This window comes from Atractosteus spatula, chromosome 26 (genome assembly GCF_055471065.1).
Source record: "Atractosteus spatula isolate fAtrSpa1 chromosome 26, fAtrSpa1.hap1, whole genome shotgun sequence".
Classification (NCBI taxonomy): domain Eukaryota; kingdom Metazoa; phylum Chordata; class Actinopteri; order Semionotiformes; family Lepisosteidae; genus Atractosteus; species Atractosteus spatula.
In genome coordinates this window covers 3,996,194-4,016,074 of record NC_142731.1, presented here as the reverse complement: position 1 = coordinate 4,016,074, position 19,881 = coordinate 3,996,194, and the positions used below count along the sequence as shown (strand labels likewise).

At 45.6% G+C, this 19,881-nt stretch overlaps 3 protein-coding genes across 3 annotated transcripts; 1 reads left to right on the top strand and 2 right to left on the bottom strand.

The window, feature by feature from the left end:
* Positions 1-1,087: 1,087 nt before the first annotated feature.
* On the bottom strand, positions 1,088-4,262 carry rpl27 (ribosomal protein L27). The gene is made up of 5 exons (XM_088905996.1): positions 4,174-4,262; positions 3,359-3,441; positions 2,735-2,904; positions 1,457-1,567; positions 1,088-1,172 (listed from the first exon to the last, which is right to left on the bottom strand). Exons 2-5 carry the CDS (start codon positions 3,437-3,439, stop codon positions 1,124-1,126), a joined length of 411 nt encoding a protein of 136 aa, XP_088762122.1. The 5' UTR covers positions 3,440-3,441; positions 4,174-4,262; the 3' UTR covers positions 1,088-1,123.
* Positions 4,263-4,637: 375 nt separating this feature from the next.
* On the bottom strand, positions 4,638-14,439 carry rundc1 (RUN domain containing 1). The gene is made up of 5 exons (XM_088906120.1): positions 13,890-14,439; positions 11,826-11,984; positions 11,274-11,472; positions 10,704-10,799; positions 4,638-10,161 (listed from the first exon to the last, which is right to left on the bottom strand). The coding sequence occupies exons 1-5, from the start codon at positions 14,286-14,288 to the stop codon at positions 9,293-9,295; spliced, it is 1,722 nt and encodes a 573-aa protein (XP_088762246.1). The 5' UTR covers positions 14,289-14,439; the 3' UTR covers positions 4,638-9,292.
* Positions 14,440-15,563: 1,124 nt separating this feature from the next.
* Positions 15,564-19,802, top strand: ptges3l (prostaglandin E synthase 3 like). Its single transcript, XM_088906119.1, has 7 exons — positions 15,564-15,811; positions 16,288-16,401; positions 16,935-17,001; positions 17,509-17,607; positions 17,699-17,788; positions 18,083-18,145; positions 18,858-19,802. The coding sequence occupies exons 1-7, from the start codon at positions 15,783-15,785 to the stop codon at positions 18,864-18,866; spliced, it is 471 nt and encodes a 156-aa protein (XP_088762245.1). The 5' UTR covers positions 15,564-15,782; the 3' UTR covers positions 18,867-19,802.
* The last annotated feature ends 79 nt before the right edge of the window (positions 19,803-19,881 follow it).

Below are 19,881 nucleotides of genomic sequence, written 5' to 3'. Positions count from 1 at the left end.
AGGCTCCTGTGGGCTTGCAACTGGAAAAGGCTGGTAAATCACTTTGGGTGATAAACTCAGACAAAGTAACATTAACGAAGGACATTATGGGGATATCCCCTTAGTACAAGTCACTAGTGAAAGACCACATTAAGTTCTCTGTTTTTTTAGTTTTTGTATGCTCTTCACATACTGCTCCTCTCCACCACCAATGTGGGGCCCCACCTGGCCAAAGCCAAGATCTGCTATAAAAACAAAACCATGAAATGTGAAACCCAACACGTGTGCTATGGAAGCCCGCCAGCACAGGAAAATGATTTTACAAAAAATTTGCTTGCATGCAATATAGTGCTTTTCTACCCCAAAGGACTTTACACATTGAAGCGACACATTTCATCCACCTCTGAAGTGCAGCACACAGCTGGCCTGAGCACCATAACCTGAATGTGGCAGCAGCCCCAACAAACAAACCAGGCAGTGAAGTAAATTACATGCAAGAGTGAAAAACAGGAAGGGTAGATTATACAAACCCAGACTGAATTTGAGCCAGGAGACCAGGGTTAACAGATGGGGCGGAGCAATGGCACAGTGGCCAAGGACCTGCGCCTGTAGCTGGAAGGTTGCCGGTTCCAATCCTGTGGCCAGCAGAGGAATCCTACTCCATTGGGCCCCTTGAGCAAGGCCCTTCACCCCAACTGCTCCAGGGGCGCTGTATAAATTGATGACCCTGCACTCTGACCCCAAGATTCTCTCCATCTGTGTGCCTGTGTGTTTCATGGGGAGCAAGCTGGGGTATGCAAAAAGAAATTCCTAATGCAAGAAATTATACATGGCTAATAAAGTAATCTTATCTTATACCTTCTCTTCAAGAAGGTCGGGATTCTTTAATGACCTTGGTTTAATGTCTCAACAGAAGGATCTCCCTTGACCATACTGGGGGAAAGGTTTGGACATCTGGTCCAGAGAGAAGAACATCACCTACAGGGTTACCTACATCCCTTGGATTTCCTCAGACGACTCCCTTCCCAGTACTCATCAGCCCCAGCCTTCCTTACAAAAACACCACGTTGTCAAGTGTGACAAGTCCAGGAAAGTAAAAACTAGACCATGGATTTTACATATTTATTAATGAAATCATACAAGTTTAGAATCTGAGCTTCTGGAAGAACCACTTGTTCTTGCCGGTCTTGTATCTGTGGGGGGGAAAAAAACAACATTTTAATCATCCCTTTTCTATTCTTCGCAGCACTGCAGGAAACCCTCCTTGTTGAACTCGCAACTATTCTGAATTCTGGAGCTCTAACGTACATTACGGTATTGCACGATAGAAAAAAAAGCTTTAAGGTATTGAAGGTTTTTAAAATCACTAAAACACTGAATATATTTAAGAACATTTACAAAACATAATACAGCAGGAGAACACTTCTCACTAGTACTACTGGGATCGTAACACCATCTCAGGGCAACGAAGGCTCACCTCTCCTCGAATTTGACCTTCGCCTCCCTCCTGGCCTTGCGTTTCAGGGCAGGGTCCCTGAACACGTCCTTGTTGACAATGGTCTTGTCAAGAGGAATGTCCACAGAGTATCTGAGCAGGAAGCAGGACAGAAAATCACATCAGCCAAAAACACAAGACTGAGGCAGGAATGTACAGTGAGAAATATTTCAGAAACATTTTAATACTTAGAGACAGTCTAAGTTGTTACCACATTACACAAAATCAGTAATTGTACTGCAAAAAAACTTCATTACCCACTCTTGCATGCATAATTGTTTCAATACCAAGTTGATCTTGACTGGAAATGTGTGACAGAATTCAGCTCTATAACATATTCCAGGAAATTATATTTTTAATGGATACCAAGCCTGAAATGGTCACAAGTAATTGATTTTGAACTTAAGAAAGGTGCAAATGAGGGCAAGCATCCGATTCCTGGGTATGCAGCACATCTCTAGACACAGACAAACCGGTAAAAAAATGGTAGTAGGTCAACTAGAGCAGGTTCTGTTGTTCCAAAATGTCTCCGCTTGGTTCCACAAGTTCATTTTCGTTTACCATTTTAGTCAAACAGCACTTCTCCAGAACAAGCTTGCAACTGGATCTTTGAGTTTATCATTTTGCACACAGTGCTTGTATAGATTTGCAAGTGAGTACTTTCAACAAAAGGAGATTGTTCAACTAAAAGCCGCAACAATAAGGAATTTATGCATTTGCCATCATCTAATATTATCAATTTTAATCCTGGGTTTCAAAGGAGACTGCAAACACCGTATCTCTTCCAGGATGGAGTCCGATTTTAAAAAAGTCAACAGGAGTAAATGGAAACATTTGAAAGAGGAGAGAGTCCGCTGCAGCCAAAGTCCTACACTGAAAGGACTTAAATATTTTGGTAGGAGGAAGTTCCAAATCCCTTGTATAAATACGAAGAGAGCATTTCTCTCTTTTACACTCTAAAAGCAGTCAATATCTTGCAGAGATCTTATTATTGTTTTAGACACTTTACCAGCTAATTGTTTTTATTCTCACGGTACTGGAAGAGTTCTGATTGAGAGATGTTTGTAACTGTTATATTCTATCGTGGTCCTGTACTTATGTTACATTGTATCACTGCTGCATGCTATATGTTCATGAACTCTTGATGTGCAAAACTAATGGCCACATAGGGGCAAGAAATACTGAGTCCTTTTAAAAGACAGAGCCTGGCAGTGCCCTCGACATCCCTGCAGGACTGCCCCTGCCACGACAGACACTGACCTGGTGGGCATCAGGTGGTTGTAGTTGTACACCTTGACAAAGGCCTTGATCTTCGACCTCTTGGCGACCTTCTTCTTGCCCATGGAGGTGGTCACTTTCCGAGGGTAGCGGTCAATCCCGGAGACCAGAGCGTGGCTGTAGGGACGGTCCGAGGTGCCGTCATCAATATTCTGCCCAGGAAAACAAACCACAGTGAGCCTGGGGGCTTGAGCCATGCAGCAGGAGACGCAGTGCACCGAACACAACTCACGGCCGTGAACACCACCGCCTGACATGCAATGGTGCAAAACTGTAGTCATAGAATAAAGGGAATTTTATCAAGATAGCAAAATGAAAATCTTGTCCCAGTAGATACTTCACAGCATTCCTCAAAATTACAGGATATACAATACTGTCAAATACCATTCAAGCTAAGGAAATTAATTCGATAGCACCACTGCACTGAAACTCATCAAGCAGGCCCAGAAACACAGCCGCTGATGACACAGCCCAGCGTCAAAGCAGGGCAAGAAAATACAGACCAAGATCCGGGATGTGTCAGGAACTGAGAAGGCAACGGTGCCTCTGCAAGGTCAGAATCAGTCCATCACCCGCTCGGGTGTCCTGCTGCACGAACCGCCTCACCTTTACGATGACAGCCTTGCGCCCAGCATAGCGCCCTGCCAGCACCATGACCACCTTCCCGGGTTTCATGAACTTGCCCATGTCTGCAAACCAAGAAGGAAAAGACCGACTCAGCCATCACCCACCAAGGCACACGTGAAGAACCAGACGAGTTCACCGTCTTCTCTATTTTACTGGAATGGTCCGGAAGTAACCACCTGTACTTTTACTTTATTTCCTCTCCCGAGTATGAAGCTGCAGTGATAACGTCCATCGCGCTCCGGGGAATCAAGACTTTTGAAAAGAACAAGCGACTTTCCAATGCTTCGTCTAGGACTCGGGACTGACGAAGACGTCAACTTCGCCCCGAGATAAACATTTTCAAAGAAATTAGCTCCTAAGCTACAGTGCAGCCGAGGAAAAGGTCTGCACACACAGCCCCGAGTATGTCTGAACTGCCAGCCATTTGGCTGTGCCGAATCCAATGCATGCCCGTTCACTGTACTGTTCTAAACGCAGACACAGCGAAATCGTGTTTTTTTAAATTAACAACCTTAGTAGGTGACATGCCTCTGAAGAGAGACAACCCGAACAGTTTCAACAGAATAATTAACCTCTAGGGCTGTATACGCTGCCATATTCCAGTACCAATATGGTACCGACAAGTTGGGCACTTCTTATGTGCTATATCTTTCGAACAATACCAGTAAATCACCCAATACCACACCTGTCTAAACCTTCAATGTGTCAACTAACACAAAACGCCGCTTGAGTTTTGATATTTCGTTGATTTTCTAAGGATGCAGGAAGATTTTAGTGTGGGAAAGGGTACTTACCGCTGTTGCTCAATGGCGGCCGCTTTCAGTAAAGGAAGTGCTAAGGGCCTAAGATGACCTTTCACACCAAATAGAGGTGACGTCAGTTCCGTCGCCTGTTGAAGGATAGGATGGTTTCATAACTACAGGCTGGATACCGAAATCGAGGCTACAGCAGTTCCGGGATTCGCTGTTCTTTTAATGATACTGTGTTATAGTGCTGATTAAGGGATTGTTGTGATCATTCAATCCTTCTTTTTAAAACATCCAGTTCCATGGGTAGATACATGCACTGCTGGGACTGCAAGACATGTTGGCATCTGCTCTGTGGTTTTTTATAAACTCCAAAAAAAGGCAATTGCAGTGAAAAAAAATCCAATGACAATGCAACAATCTCGTTTGATTATTACTAGCTAATGAATTAAGAGGAAACTTATCTGAAATTGCTGTCAATAGTAAACACAGGCGTACAAAGACGGAAAGTACAGTTGGAAATTTTTATTCTCTGCATTTATCAGTCAAATAACAGACATATCTACAAATCAAATACATTTACACATTACTGAAAATATATTTTTTGAAATCAAAGATATATACACACCCCTCTACATGAGGATAAATTAGACACATGTACAGCTTTAACCAGATCACACAATAATTTACACCTTCTTAAAGGAGACACCAAGGAAGTCGGAAGCAGTAACAGGGCAGAGGAAACAGAACATATTGTTAAGAAAATTACTGACTTCCCAAATTCACTGCTACGTATTGAGATGATACTTAGGCCTGTCAGCAATCAAATACTTTTAATTGTTGGTTTTAAAATGTCTTTACCATTAGGTAATTCTATTCTACTAAAAACAGAAAAATAAATACATAAATTTAATTTCAACAACCCGTGTGATTAATTCCACAAAAAAAGTACACATCAGAATTTTGTATTTATAAAATGTATGTCTGGCCACCATGGACTGGTGTCCCATCCAGGGCGTAACCTACCTGGTGCTCGCAGCTAGAGAATGAAATGGATAGGAGATGGATGGATGTTTGAACATCACAAACAGACATGGAGAGACAAGACACCAGCCCTAAACTCTATCATTCCTCTGTCAAACTCGTGACGCACGCATAGGGACTTAAAACATTGTTTTCCAAACACTTCATTCAATTAAACAAAGCAAGATTTAAGAGTTTCGTTAGAGCCAGGTTAGAGCATTGAGGTCATGGGCACCAGATGCTTCAAATAGCCAAGCTGGAATGAAAGATGCCAGGATGAGGACAGTCCACTGTCCTCACATCACAGAGAGATTTCAGATCCACGAGGGAGAGACAGGGCAGGCGTTTCCATTCCGTCTCTTCCAAGTCCCGTGCACTTTCTGCCCATCCATCCATTTTCTAACCATTTTATCCAATTTAGGGTCACACAGGGGGGGCAGAGCCTTATCTGGACCTGGCAAGCAATGGGCTCAAGGCAGGATCAACCCTGGATGGGAACGCCAGTCCACTGAAGGGCATCCACTCCCACTGGAGTGTCTTTGGGCTGTGGGAGGACACCAGAGCACCAAGAGGAAACCCATGCAAACACGGGGAGAACATGCAAACTCCACGCAGACACTGCCCCCGGAACTGAACCCTGGGCCCCAGCGCTGCAAGGCGGTCATGCTAAACCTTCCGTCATTCCTAAGTTTCCAGGAACAGGCACAATAACCTCACACGTCCACTAGTAATGCTCGACATGTACCTCATTTACCAAGGGCAGCTCATTCAGATTACGACTTTATAACCTCCAAATAAATCAAATGTATGGATTTGGCACCAGGTAACTATATCGACTGTATATGGACTGAGTCAGCTGGACCCACCCAAAGGCAGACCAAGAAACCAGCAGTTTCTCCAGATGTCAACTCTCGCTTTAAAATGGGTTTGAAGAGCAATTGCTTCAAGAGTTAATACATTTTGTGACTTTTTAAGGGAACAAATTTTTCCTGGGAAGACAGGAGCGGTACAGATGAAGACAGGATTAGATTACTTCAAGATGCCCCACCCAGACAGGCCAGAAGCATTTCCTGGATTTAGCTACAGTACACAACATGTTCCATTCCTGCAAGTACACAAGTAAAGCAACAAAAGACTTCTCAGGAAATCGTTTAGGACAGGCAGTTTGAAAAACCACAATGATCCAATTAAACTGCACAGACCCATTGTTTTATCTGTAATGGACCAAAAGAAGTATTCTTACTACCCTTTCCTTTCTCACATAACAACATGGAGTTTCTTGAGGAAAGGGTTTTATTGGAATTCTACAGCAGCGAAAGAGTACACAGCTTGCACTAACAAGCAGCCGGAACATCTGGCAATATGTTAGAACAGTTTGTCCTACGTAACCAAGAAAGGGTCAGTGACAACTGGGTATAACCATATAGGTTTCCTCACTATGACTGACGGTGTTAATCTGGATTTCAAGGATATCAGTCTATGCAAAAAAAATGTCTATGAGATGTATTTTTACTTTAGGCCAAGTGCAGGGTATAGGCAAATTGCCCACCTAATTCATTTACTTTGGAGCAGGCAATGTGCCCATGTGGAAAATAAGCACCAATGTCTCCTTTCAATGTCAATCTTTTTCTGCCAAGCGCAGTCACAGTATATACATGAAAAAACTCACTTCATCAAAGCTCTGCTAAACAAAAGACAAGAGCATAGGGACATTTTCTCTGCATTCCCTCCATACACACGCCAAGCCAGATCTGTAGTTGCACACCTGGATTTGATTCAGCTAGTGTTTTCTTTCTAGACTTACTGTTACATGGAGTGAGGAATAATCAGAATATGTGCCAGTGATTCCTGAGTAAAATCAACTCAATCTATCACAGATTAATTACCATTTTGCAACAGAGGTCTCCAATCTTGATCCTGTAGAGGCGGTTCAACTCAGCACTTAACGAGCTCAACGAGCTGGTTACTGCCTTAAGTGGACCAATGTAGCAGCAGCTCTTCAAATTCTGCTGCTTTAAAGGTGCCTTGACAGACACATGGCAAACTGTCCCTCCAGGAACAGGACTGCACATCCCTTGACTGGACCTGTGTTGACTGCCCCCTGCTGCACTGTGCAGGGGACTGCATGTGTTTCCACACTTGACCACAGCTTACCAGTTCAGCAGAGTTGCTAACTTGATTTATATCATACAGTGTTTTACATTGGTACATTCAGTTCTGTTTTGTGATATGCATACATTACATTATTAATAAACACCTTTTGCAATTAATAAAAATGTTCTACTTTTTATCTGTCAGCCCCCAAATTGACAAATTAAAATGAGAAGGATCCTTTCTATTTGATGATCAGCTTAATTATAATACAGCATACATTAAACTCCTTAATATTAAAAATACCACATCTCTTATTTTTAACAAGAAAAAGTAAGCAGCCATAAACAAAATCTGTGCAGATAACTCATTTTATCGAGTCTCTTGTCATAAGGTACTAAAAATATAAACTACATCCAGCGTTTTTAGTTTGCTTTCTAAGCACGCTATATTCTAATAGTCTTAGCAAGCAATACATACCACAGTAGACTAGTAATTGTAAGTTGCATTGGCATTGTCTCATTTTGTAGATCTTTGCAGTCATACATTCAGGTTTACTATGAGAAATCTTCTACTATTAGTTGTGTTTTTAATCCTGAGAGCATAAAAGTACTATGATATCCTGTCCCTCAAAAGACGTGAAACAGTTATATTCTTAAGACCCACAATAGCTTTGAAGACATTATAGATTTGTTGGCATAGAACTAAACCAGATGACACTACAGTGCACAAGGAGTTCCTATTCTCTGCAGTACTGATTTAGATTTTTTTAAACATAATTTCGAATTGTAACGTATATTCCAGTTTACACCAGTGCATTGGGGAATCGGCAGTTTCTTTACAGCCACAAGTGCTGCAGTACAGGAGGACACATGGTCCTCTGACACACCGCGTCTCGGAGCCAGTCGAATTTTGGCAATGCTAGGCAGCTCCACAGCGCCACGCAGGAGAGTTCACATCGACTGGAGGAGCAGCACCTGTATCACTGACATCAATGCAAACTCATAAGAGGCAGGCAATGGCATGAGTCGCAGTTGTTTTGAAAAGCAAAGGGGATTTAATTGGAAGAAAGTCCTCCAACACTGAGTAGTGCTGCTTGGAGAATCCGAGTTAGACAGACATACTGCTCAGGCCTGAAACAGCCCGAATTCAGACTGAGCACCTTAACTGGACGAGCCCGTCGCGTTTCAGCCTTTCCTTCATACACTACTAGAATTAGCTAAAAAGCAGAAGAAGCCATTACAATGAGGGATAATTCTGGATGTAGCTACCATGCCTTCTATATGTGGACCTATTGCACAGTTATTGTTGAGTCAGACAGTGTGTAGGTTTAGATGTCCTGAAATGATCCACTTTTCTGCCGTCTCCTTTTTTCCCCCACATTTGGACTTTCATGCTTTTCAATGCTGCTGAAACAAAGGTAGTCTGGGTCTGGGTTTTTTAGACCGTATAAGCACTCCATCCTGACTTAACCAGTCATGTTCTTAAGAGAACGTTTCAGTGAAGACGGGTTTCTGTTGGAGCAGCTGTGCACAGGCTCAACACGAGCCGGGGCTGCGCCTCCTTGATGAGCTCAAGATCGAAACAACGGGGAAACCTCTGGCTCAGAGCGGCATACAGAGTACCCTGCACAGGCAAGTATACATCACGGTGGACTTTGATTTTGGTTGTCAGCTTTCAATGGCATTGCCAATAATGATACAGAACGAGTTAGAAACAAATTCACAACATGAAAATATAGAATGTAAATATAAAAAACCCCGGTAGTGTTTTTGGAATGTTAACCATTCTGTACAGATATGGCAAAATTATGAGGGCAGATCTGTGACCAGGAGCCCTCTAAAGTGGGCAATAAATGAGTAAGTAAACCACATGGCTCGCTAAAAATTAACATGTTACAAACCCTCCCACGACTGTAAAACTCGTTTGCTGATTTTGTGATTGCAGTGGAATCGTGCTGTAGGTGTAACATCGCAGGTCCCCAATTCAACATTTCTTAGTGACGTGCCAGCACCAACATGGCTGCCAGAACCATCACCCCCGGGGGGGGGGGTCAAAACGCGTCCTTGATGTTCTTCAGCTGGCGGACGGCCAGGTCGACCGGCAGGTGGAACTTGAGGTGACTGAGGCGGCTCAGGATGTGCAGGGCGCCCTCGAAGCCGGTCTGGGCCATGTAGCTCCAGGGCTGGTAGTGTGACTGGACCAGGCTGCCCGCCTTGCAGATGAGGTTGAGCCAGGACACCAGCCGCTGCTCGTTGAGGGCCAGGCACACCAGCGCTTTGAACTCCGAGTCGGCGCCGCGCTTGAAGGGGTCGTGCTCGCGCAGGACCTGGTGGACGGCCCACAGCAGGGACTGCTTGGGGGTCACGGTGGCGGCGCCACCGCCCCCCACGGGGAGGCTGAAGGACTGCGAGAGCTTGCGGGCAGGCGACTCCACGAAGGCCGGCCCGTTCTTGGCGTGGTAGTACTTGACGAAGAGCTCCCAGGGGTGGAGCGTCTGAGGGGAGGAGCTGAAGGAGGGCAGGAGGCAGGCGATGGGTGCCAGGACCAGACTCATGCCCTGGGAGGGGGCGTAGAGGCCGTGGGCCAGCAGGTCCCGCAGCGCCATGGCCAGCTCCTTGCGCACAGCGGCCGTCAGCTCATCCCGGGCCCCCCAGGCTGGCCCGCTGGTGTAATTAATGACGTGCTCCTCCACGGGCTGCCTCCGGAGGGCCTGGTGCCTCACCCTGTCCACCGCGGCCTCCAGCCGCCGCAGCAGGGGCCCGTAGTCCTGGGCGGCCTCGTCCTGCCGCCACAGCCCGCGCGGGATCTGCCCTGTGGCGCAGCCAAACTGGCTTACGGCGAAAATCTGCAGCACGGCCAGCGCCCGGCGCATCAGCTGCAGCCCTGTCTCCCGCATCTTCCTGGCCTGCTCCGGGTCCACTGCGAGCAAAGACACACACACAACACAGGTCCACACTGCTCTCTCGGTCCCGATGTGTGAGAAACATCTGGTCACACTGGCCAAAGCTTGTGCAAGCTCTTTACAAGCAACACGTTGCGAAATCTACTGCTGGTCTATGTTCTCACCCAGTGCAGGGTGGCGGGGGAGCTGGAGCCTATCCCAGCAAGCAAAGGGCGCAAGGCAGGATACACCCTGGATGGGACGCCACTCCATTGCAGGGCAGACAGACACAAACACAGATACACACCAGGGCCAGTTTTCCCAGAAGTCAATTAACCCACCAGAATTGTCTCTGGACTGTGGTGAGGATTTGAACTTGGGGCCCCAGAGCTACAAGGCAGTAATGCTAACCACTGCACCACCGTGCCAACCTTAATACCGATTAATGAACCGAGGCTGTCAGGGCAAACGGTGAAAACCCCTCACTCTAACTTCAGTGTGGCAATGAAAGTAGACGGACTCAAAACCAAAACAACACGCTCACACATCAGGCGAACCGATGTGCCGTTGCACAACTGACCTTTCCTATTCCCCGCTGGGCCTCTCATGTTGGGGTTCGCAGATCCTGTTGGCTGGCTCTGCCCGTTACCAGGCAGCAGGGGGTTCCCCACTTCATCTGTAATCAGACAAGAACACTGAACTCACAGCCAGATTAAGCTTTTCTTTTTCAAGGACAATGTGATGCAGAAGACTCATGAAAGTGATTCGAAACCTGATGGGCAGCAAGTGTAAACGCACCAGGCATGGAGTAATGTTTTTGTGCAATTAACTACGAAATTCGCAGGTTGTTCCATTTCGTACCAGACTGAAAAGTACACGTGAATGTAGGGTGGAGGTCTAATTCTGGTGCGCCAATAGGTGGCAGTATGTAAATAATGATGGTAATCACACACATTCACAACTGGTGGGCCTGCGTCACTATGGCCAGAGGTTCACATGCCTTTATAAGACGGCACACCAGAGTTAGTCCTCCACTGTCCTCCAGCAATACTATAACAAATGAAACACTTCTGCAGGATTCTCTTAGGAGAGGAGTCAAGAGAAGGTTTAGTACCCAAAGCCAAAACAGGACAGACTACAATGCGAGCACCTTGTATGAAGCTGATGAACATCTCCAGGTCTCGGATCTGGGTTTTGAGCTGCTCCACCAGCTGCTCCTTGACGCGCGCGGGGTTGACGATCTGCGCGATGGCGGAGTCCACTCTCTGGCGCAGCTCCTCGGGGGACAGCCTCCCGATGTCTTCGTTCAGGTTCACGTCCAGCTTCTTGATCAGCTCGTCGATGATCACCTGGCAAAGACAAACAGAACCCCCACCCCGAGCTGGTTTCATCCACGACTCCTGAGACGGTATCGGTCCAAAATCCATGCAAAACCAAATTGAAAGACCAGAGTCCAGTGGTAAGGAAACAAACGAACGTTATACTGCAGCTGTATAAGCAACAATTTGCTTTGTCTTAGCTATACAACATACATACCCATTAAAGGGGACTGCAGTCACAATTTCTCACACCAGTTATTAAATATCAGTAATAAAATAGATTCATCGACGGGATAAGAAAATGTGAAATTAAGCACAAAATCGTGAACTTTGTGAAGGTCCTGGAAGCAGCCACGCTGTCACAAACCCCTGGTCTCTCTTACCCTCTGCCTCTCCATGACCATGGACTGGGGCAGGGAGTCGTAGCTGCCCTCCTGGTACGCGAATCTCTCCAGGTCATCCAGCTGTGTCTTCAGCTGGACAATCAGCTCCCTCTGCTTCTCCCTCTGGGCCTCCAGCCGCTCCCTCTTCTCCCTCTCGCTCTGTGGAGGCAGGGCGGCACACCGTCAGAGGCGTTGCAGTCTTCTCTCTGCAGCCCCCGGTGCACAGCTCGGCAGCAGCAATGCATCATTTACATAACTGGCTTAAGGGAGCAGATCTCTTGGATTTGCGATGGAGTATAATAACACTTCCCTCCTCGTCCCATAACTTCAGTTCTTAGCCCCAACCACTACTACATACTGCTCACTACCTTATTAAAAGGAGCGATGTCGTGACTCAAGGTTCATCAAGGGGGATCTTCTTCAGATGGGGTTTGTGAAACAAGAAACCCTGCTAAAGTTACTGTTTCTCGAATGCGCTGAGTATTTGCCCTTACAACTGTTTATCATACCATTAATACAAAACAGATGATAAGGAACACGCAGCGTTTTGCCTTTAAAGCCTTCTTCGGGTGTCAAAACAAATGACAAACACTAAAGGGAACAGTGAACTAAATCTCACTGGATATCCGCAGACATCGATTTGACTTTCCAGCTTTAACAGGAACCACACCAATTTTCTTATTGTGCAATTTCTCTAGAATGTAAAGTCAGATTTCTTAAAGAGGACAATCTGCAAATTTAGATTGAACGGTAACGTGAGACATGAAATGATGTTACAAAATACTCTCCAAAAGCTGGTAGAAGTAAATGTAAAACAGCTATGCACTGTACTGCACTGAGGCTTACTACACAAGGTGTTTCTATCACATGTTTATTGCATGCTTAATCTCAGCAGTTCTGAACACTGCATCAGGCAAATATAATAACGTTATGTCATTTCAGACACCAATTACTGGCTCTACTGGAGTAATAAAGGCTTTTCATATCCTCTCTTCCCAGTCTTTTGTACTCCACTGTACACCCCTTTCACAATGCAATCACAGACAAAGATGCCCAAGAGGCCACCATGCTATGACAGTGTCATACTCACCAGCTCCTCCTGAAAGTAAAGCATGCGAATCAAAAGAAAAAAAATGAGGTTTAATTGTATCACAATCAGGAGCACGACATGGGCACAACAAAGCTAACTTTGCTCTGCAAGTGGAACAAGGACAATATAGATTAGCAATTTAGCATGCATCGCAAAACATTCACAGGATGCAGTAGGTTGGAACAGGTTAAGACTGCTACTCCAGCATTTTCATAGTATAAATCTCAGGCAAACACGTCGGCTACAATGACGTCTGGTCTGCTGTGAAGCCTGGTGTCAGAAGGGAATCACCAGCTCAAGGGGTTGTCTGTGTAGGGCTCACTGAGGTTACCGTGGAAGTCTAAAAAGGCGTGGCAGTGTTAGAAACCTGTTTGACACCTCGTTTGAACGTCATTGTGAAGAGCGGAGCTGTCTGCTCTACTGAGGGTGTACACTAAGGTGTCAAGGTCAGTGCCATACCTAGACTGCTGGGCTAATGTGCTCCGTGCCTGCTTACTGTAACTTCTTGCAATGCTGCAACATCATCTTCAACATCAGAGCTGCAGTTCTGATCCAATTGCTCATTTTCTGTGGTTTAGTGTTACTTTCGGAACAAATGATGCAAACTCAGAAATGCCATCTGTGAAGGGGGTGAGGGTACACACATCGCCAAAGGGAACCGGTTCCCCGGTCATGATCCTGGACGGCCTGCCTACAGCTTTCTTAGCAACTTGAATCAGCTCTCTTTTTCTTTTCCATGATTGACGTGGCACCCACTTACTTTAACCATTTACCGTAAAATTCCAAGACATAGATATATCTCCAGCCGTAGAAAGACATGCAGTGGCGACTAACTTTCACCACAGGCTGCAATCTTACTTCTGCTATGGAAGTCTCCAGCAGGGAATGTGGCTTTTAAGACGCCGACGACTGATGACGTCAGAAGAGACTTGTAGCCCCCTTTGAAGGCCGGCGGTGGGGGAGGCTTTGCTTACCGAGTTCTCCAGCAGCTGAGCATCCTGTGCCCGGCAGCCCAGGACGTGGGGGCAGCCCTTGAAGGCGAACTCCTCCAGCTCCTGCAGGAGCCCCTCCTTCTCCTCGCTCTGTGCGTGGACGATCTGCTTCAGGCGGAACTGCACCTGGGCGAAATGCGAGGTGAGGGCCAGGAGCGACGAGTTGAGCAGGTCCTGCTCCTCCTGCAGCTTCCTCAGCCTCGTCGCCATGTCCGCCGCTCCTGCCGACGACGCGGCCCGGCACCGCGGTCCCGGCGCGTCGCTCTTCCCGTCCGTCGGCTCCTCGTCCTCCGGGCTGGCCACGGCCCCCACCGGAGCCCAGCGCTCGCCTCCAGCGAAGGCCGGCTCGCTGTCCGACGTCGACAGCTCCTCGGTGGACATGCTGGAGCTGGAGGTGTCAAGAGCGACGAAAGTTTAAAAAAAACACAAAACAGCGCGCTCGGTCCCCCCTCCGTGTAACGTTTTGTTTTGCTCATCGCCAGCTGACGAGCAGGTGTAACGCCATCTTGAAGGAGGCTCGGTAGCAGCCGACGAAGGTGACGTCAGCGTTTGCACACACCTCACACACACACACACTGGCCGCACAAGCTGGGAGCTGTGCTGTATTGCCGTTCAGCGCCCTAAATCGTTATCTCTACGTGTCGCCCAGGCGACAGCCAGCGTGAATAGCGGGTGTGCACATCGCGTTAACCCTGTTCTCAAACATCCCCAATGTTAGTCCGAGCGCCTGCGGTGTGGAGCTGTACTGAGCGTGAATTATTTGCAGTGCTACCATTTCTTTCATTCTGAGCCCGGGGACTGAGGATTCAAAGCCACGTGAAACAATCCTGGCCTGGAATCAGCGGAGCAATGAAGAGCTATTAAGTAATATATACTGTTTAACAGCTCAACCCGCGTGTCGACAGCGTGACGTTTAAACCCCTGTTTCAGCAGGTGTCCGCTTTTGCTGCAAATATCCCGAAACCGTCTCCGCGATAAAATGTGTCACAAAAGCCCCATGTCAGGTAACGCCTCGCTCGGAGCCGTCAATGAAGTATTATTTTCCCGAACCGTTTCTCTCCCATTTTGTTAGCGTATGGAAACACCTGCTCCGCTCAGAGTTTTTTTCTCTCTCCCTCCAAGAGCAGCAGAAACGCACCCTGGCGGTGACACACCAAGAGCCAGTACATGGGCGCGTTATAATCAGTGATGCACTGAGTGTCATAAATAAAGCAGCTTCCTACTCTGTTCCCATTATGGGATGACAGAATATTTGGCTTTGAGAGAATAAACAGTGAAGCATGAACCTTTGCATTTAAAACAGACTCCAGGAGACCCAGCCATGTTGCTGAAGCCCATCTGAAGCCCCGCTGGCTACGAGAGAAGGAGGATTTTCACTTCTGAGGTGGAGTTTTTCCCACTTTGGAAGGCTGCCCCACCCCCCCTCCAGCTCTAGAATCCCCTACATTTAAGATCAGCTCCAGCATTCTTTCAGCTCTTCTGTCTGCACACAGGTGCAATGTTCTTCAGTAGACAGCTGTCTGCCCGGACAGGACAGGACGGGACCAGCCAGCCAAGAGGACCAATCAGCACTGGGGATGCAGAGGGTCCCAGGGGCAAGGGGGTGGGATTGGCTGGAGAAGGCTCTGGAAAGTGCCCTGTGGTTCCCTGGTGTTCCACACACAGGCTATAAAGGGGGGCAACAGCTGACAGCAGTAGGAGGAGAGCCTAAAAATAGCCCAGAGCTCAGAGACCACAGATAAAGAGTGTGGTGTTGGGCACCGATCTGCAAGCGAAAGCAGCAGGAATTAAGTTCTTCTTTTGAAGAACTGCTGTGAGGTCCAGCTCGAGTTTTTTTTTTTTGCTGTTGTGTTTATTGTCCTCCGTCAAGCAAATATGTCCAAGATCACCAGACCGGAGAACAGGTAAGTGCGACTGGACGTGCAGGCCCCCTGACTTCGCAGGCTCGGTTATTATATCACACTTGGAACGGCAACAACACCACTGCTGTGTGCAGCACTTTCCCAAAGCCTTTCTACTCTAGTAGTCCCTTAGAAAGCAAAGTTGTTCTGCCATACTCGTGCTCAAAGCATAATTGGAAATCTCAAAGAAAAACCTATGGCAATCAAACATGTAGTAGTTTTCAGATATCTATGTTTAGGGTGGGGAACATCTTGTTTTCCTGGTGCCACACTGAGAAGGAGTCTTTCACACACACTAATAAAAGTGTATGTGTGCAGTACAGGCAAGTAGAAACCACACTGACGGTGAAAACTTGTTTTAAATTTCAACAGCATGACGACAGTAAAGAAGACTTGCTTAGTTATTAAGTAGAGAAACGTTAGCAGTATGGATGACTTGCAGTAATTCATATGTCTTTTTGTCTGATTTTATTCTTAAGTCAACCAGCAAGAGCAATATGGTTTGATCGTGCAAAGTACCTGTTCATCAACTTCTTGGTAGAAGACAGCAAGGATGTCCAAGTTGATATACAGGAGAACAAAATGATATTCAGGTAAGTAGATCCTGGTGTTTCAGACGACACTATAAAATTACAGTTTAATATTGACCTGCTTCACAATGGCATACATCTTGTAACTCAGTTTCTATCAGCAGAATCTCAGAAGCCTGGTAATTAACTTCTAGAATGATTGTAGCTTTGCTCCAGGGCTATAGTTGTTTTCTATGAAGCAGATTTAAATTAGTTTTCCAAACTCTATGTAAAGGAAAATATACTTGTCATTTTTCTTCTCTGCATTTATTTGCCTTTTGGATAGATTTGGATGGAACTTCTACATTTAAATCTTTATGATTAGTTAGATTAGTTCTAGATATGACCAGAAGACTGGAAAATTAAACATAGCCCAGTAAAACTAATATTTGCAATGTGACAACAAGAAGCTTAATAACTGCCCTGCAACAGAAAAAAAAAACAGCTCTCAATATACTTCTCCCTCACTCTTTAGCTGAGATGGAAGAGAGATTGTCTGATATGTTCTGTTTCTGACATTTTATCAAATAACTGGTTTAAATAAATGTCTTTGGCAGGTGTAAATCAGGGGATGACACTGACCTCTACAATGAGATTTATTTCTATGACAGAATCCAGCCAAAAGTGAGTAGACAAACATTTTGCACATCGTGTGTATTGTAACAACATAATAATCCTGTCATTTGACCCTACAGTTTTACTGCATTTTATCCATTTGTCCTCCGATTTTATATCCTGTTGGCTATGTTCCTGTATGTTACAGTAATTTGTTAATGTTAAAGTTAATAATTTGCAAATGGATAATGACTAAGGATGTGCCATCTGCTTTTCAAGATCCTGGGACATGTTAGTGGGGTGTCACGGTCTTTTGGGAGCACAGTGGAGTGCTGGTGTTTCCCCTCAATGCATCCTTTTCTGATGGATGCAACTCTTTAGACAATATTTATACATGATGGGAAGTAGTTTTCAAACAGTGGTGACTGAGAGGAAATGAGGTGGGGAAACATTTCAGTGGTGCACAGCTCTCCCCACCTTACATCCTGTGCTTCCAGAGTGGGGTTCTGATTCTTGAGTGACACACAAGGTCAGCACAGTCTAATGAGAACAGTTATGTTTCTGTCGTCTCTCCAGGACTCCAGAGAAAGGAAATATGACCGGACGATCAATGTCATGCTGAGAAAAATAAAGGAAGGTGTAGCTTGGCCACGCTTAACAAAAGATTCGGGCAAGGTAAAGAGAGCCTGACCATTTCCTCTGAAGTAGCCTCATTCCCCCTTGCTCAGATCACAAACCATAACCCATTTTTGCTGATGTCCTGCAGCCCAGCTGGTTGTCCGTGGACTTTGATAACTGGAGGGACTGGGAGAAGGAGGAGGAGGAGGGCATGGCTGAGTACGAGAAATATATTGACGTAAGTGAAACTGCTCACTGGCTTCGGTCACCTAATCAAAGTCAAAACCTGAATGAAAAAAGTCCAGAAACAGCTAATCACAATGTCATCACAAGTTAAGGGAAGTCCATTTTGAGAATGTGCACAGCTCTTTTTTTCTATTGAGGGCATAGAGCTAGAAGCTGGATCAAATTTCAAGGTGTCTTGAACCTGCTGGTGACAGACTTTAGGGTCCATTAAACCCCACCCAGCCTCTGTAGAGCTCCTGCCTGCCGGACCCCCAAGGCTAACCTGTCCCCTGGGTCTCTCTCTCAGATGATTAGAGGCGTGAGCAAAGGTGGACCACCTCCTGCCATGGATGACCTTGATGATCTCGATGTGAGTCTTACACACTTCCTGTTCCTTATTCACTTTCCATGGGTTGGGGTGAATTGCAATGGGGCTCATGTTATCAGAATGATTTCAGTTCTGTCACAACTGCACATAGAGATTAGTAGCCAATTTGCAGGTTTAGGGTTATTTTTTTATATAAAATGGAATTGTCCGCCAGGCAGCCATGGTGGCACAGTGGACAGCATCTGTATGGATAGCACCCCAGGAATTGGACGTTCTCCCTGTGTTCTGTGTGGGTTTCCTCCATGTGCCCCACTTTCCTCCCACAGTCCAACAACCTCATGGTAGATTAATTGGCTTCAGGGAAAGTTGGTCCTGGTGTGAGTGTGTGCATGTCAGTGTCTGGGTGTGCCCTGTGATGGACTAACATCCCGTCCAGAGAGAACCCTGCCTTATGCCCATTGCTTGCTGGGATACACTCTGGCTCCCCCGTGACCCTGAATTGGAAGAAGCGGTTAGAAAATGCTTGGATATTTATAACGTAGACACCCCCTGAGACGTACTTGCCCTTATGTACAAGAGTGAGAGGCCTGTGGCGGACTCTAGTGACAGTATCCTATAATACAGTCCCTCCGAAGACAGGCCTGCCACACGGGACTGGATCTGTTTGTGTGCTATCCCTGGGGAAATTTTAGGTACGGCTGGATAAGAACACAGCGCCGGCTTTTCTGAATGACTGATTCTTCTCTCTCTACAGGATGACTGAGTCTTTGGCGAAGACGCAGCCAATACTGCAAAATTAAAGGTTCACTTTTATCTAGACTGGGCTTCGGGAGCAGAGACTGAATGGCTGGTTCGGACTGAAAGAAAGTACATGCACAGCCTCTGCGTCAGAACGTTTTTTACACCTATTCTTTAAAAAAACACAGCAGGTGTTTGTACTATTCTTGGTTTCATAAGACACGTGCTGTGTTGTTCCAAGTTTGAGCAAGGTGTAAATTTACACTGCTTTTGTAGGGTATATGGACTGTGAGTTGTGCTTTGAGATTTTTCAGAAACTATTTTATTGCCCACATACAGTGGAGATTTTCCTTTGCCCCACTTAGACAACAATAAAAACACGAATACAGAGCACATAAAACACCCAGTGGATTTGACAAATGTGTAAATCAGTGTAATATAAATAACTACCATATAATACATGCAAAAACATTAAATTGATGTGTGGCATACCTATATAAGATGTCAATACAGTGCTCTAATGGGGCTCATACTGTACATCAGAGTACAGGCCTTATAGAGGAAATGACAGGTCTGTTAAAATAATTTAGGTCCTGAGTGAAATGAAGTGAAAACTTGAACATCCCCTCTTAACCTCTGAAGACGGAGGCTTGAGCTGGACAATGAGAGTTTTTTTTGTAATCAAGGAAAAATGCAGAAGTTAAGTGTGAATTTTGACTTTGTCTATCTACATTGTTAAATCACGTGGTCAGAAAACATTGTCTCCTTATACATGTAATTTTTTGACACACAAATTCTACAAGAACATAGCAAAAACAGTTTAAGTCAAACCCCTCTCACCCACAAACTTTAATTTCTTTTATTTTTTTTTCAGCAGGCTGTGTATTTATATCATCGTAGGCAGGTTGTGTACAGAGAAGTTGTTTTCTATAACATTTATTAAATTAATACCAAAAGAAAATGGCTTTGTTTTTTTTCATTCGATTCAATTCAAATAAATTCAAAAACTAAATGGTTTTCACTCCTTTTTGATTACAATA

Coding starts and splice junctions, on each gene's coding strand:
- rpl27 (XM_088905996.1), bottom strand. CDS start 3,439: ATGGGCAAGTTCATGAAACCCGGGAAGGTGGTCATGGTGCTGGCAGGG. Junction 1,568..2,734: donor AACCACCTGATGCCCACCAG/GTCAGTGTCTGT, acceptor CTTCCTGCTCAG/ATACTCTGTGGACATTCCTC. Junction 1,173..1,456: donor AAGGTCAAATTCGAGGAGAG/GTGAGCCTTCGT, acceptor TCCCCCCCACAG/ATACAAGACCGGCAAGAACA.
- ptges3l (XM_088906119.1), top strand. CDS start 15,783: ATGTCCAAGATCACCAGACCGGAGAACAG. Junction 17,002..17,508: donor ATGACAGAATCCAGCCAAAA/GTGAGTAGACAA, acceptor TCGTCTCTCCAG/GACTCCAGAGAAAGGAAATA. Junction 17,789..18,082: donor AGTACGAGAAATATATTGAC/GTAAGTGAAACT, acceptor TCTCTCTCTCAG/ATGATTAGAGGCGTGAGCAA.
- rundc1 (XM_088906120.1), bottom strand. CDS start 14,288: ATGTCCACCGAGGAGCTGTCGACGTCGGACAGCGAGCCGGCCTTCGCT. Junction 11,473..11,825: donor TGGTCATGGAGAGGCAGAGG/GTAAGAGAGACC, acceptor TGTCTTTGCCAG/GTGATCATCGACGAGCTGAT. Junction 10,162..10,703: donor CCCAGCGGGGAATAGGAAAG/GTCAGTTGTGCA, acceptor CTTTGCTCGCAG/TGGACCCGGAGCAGGCCAGG.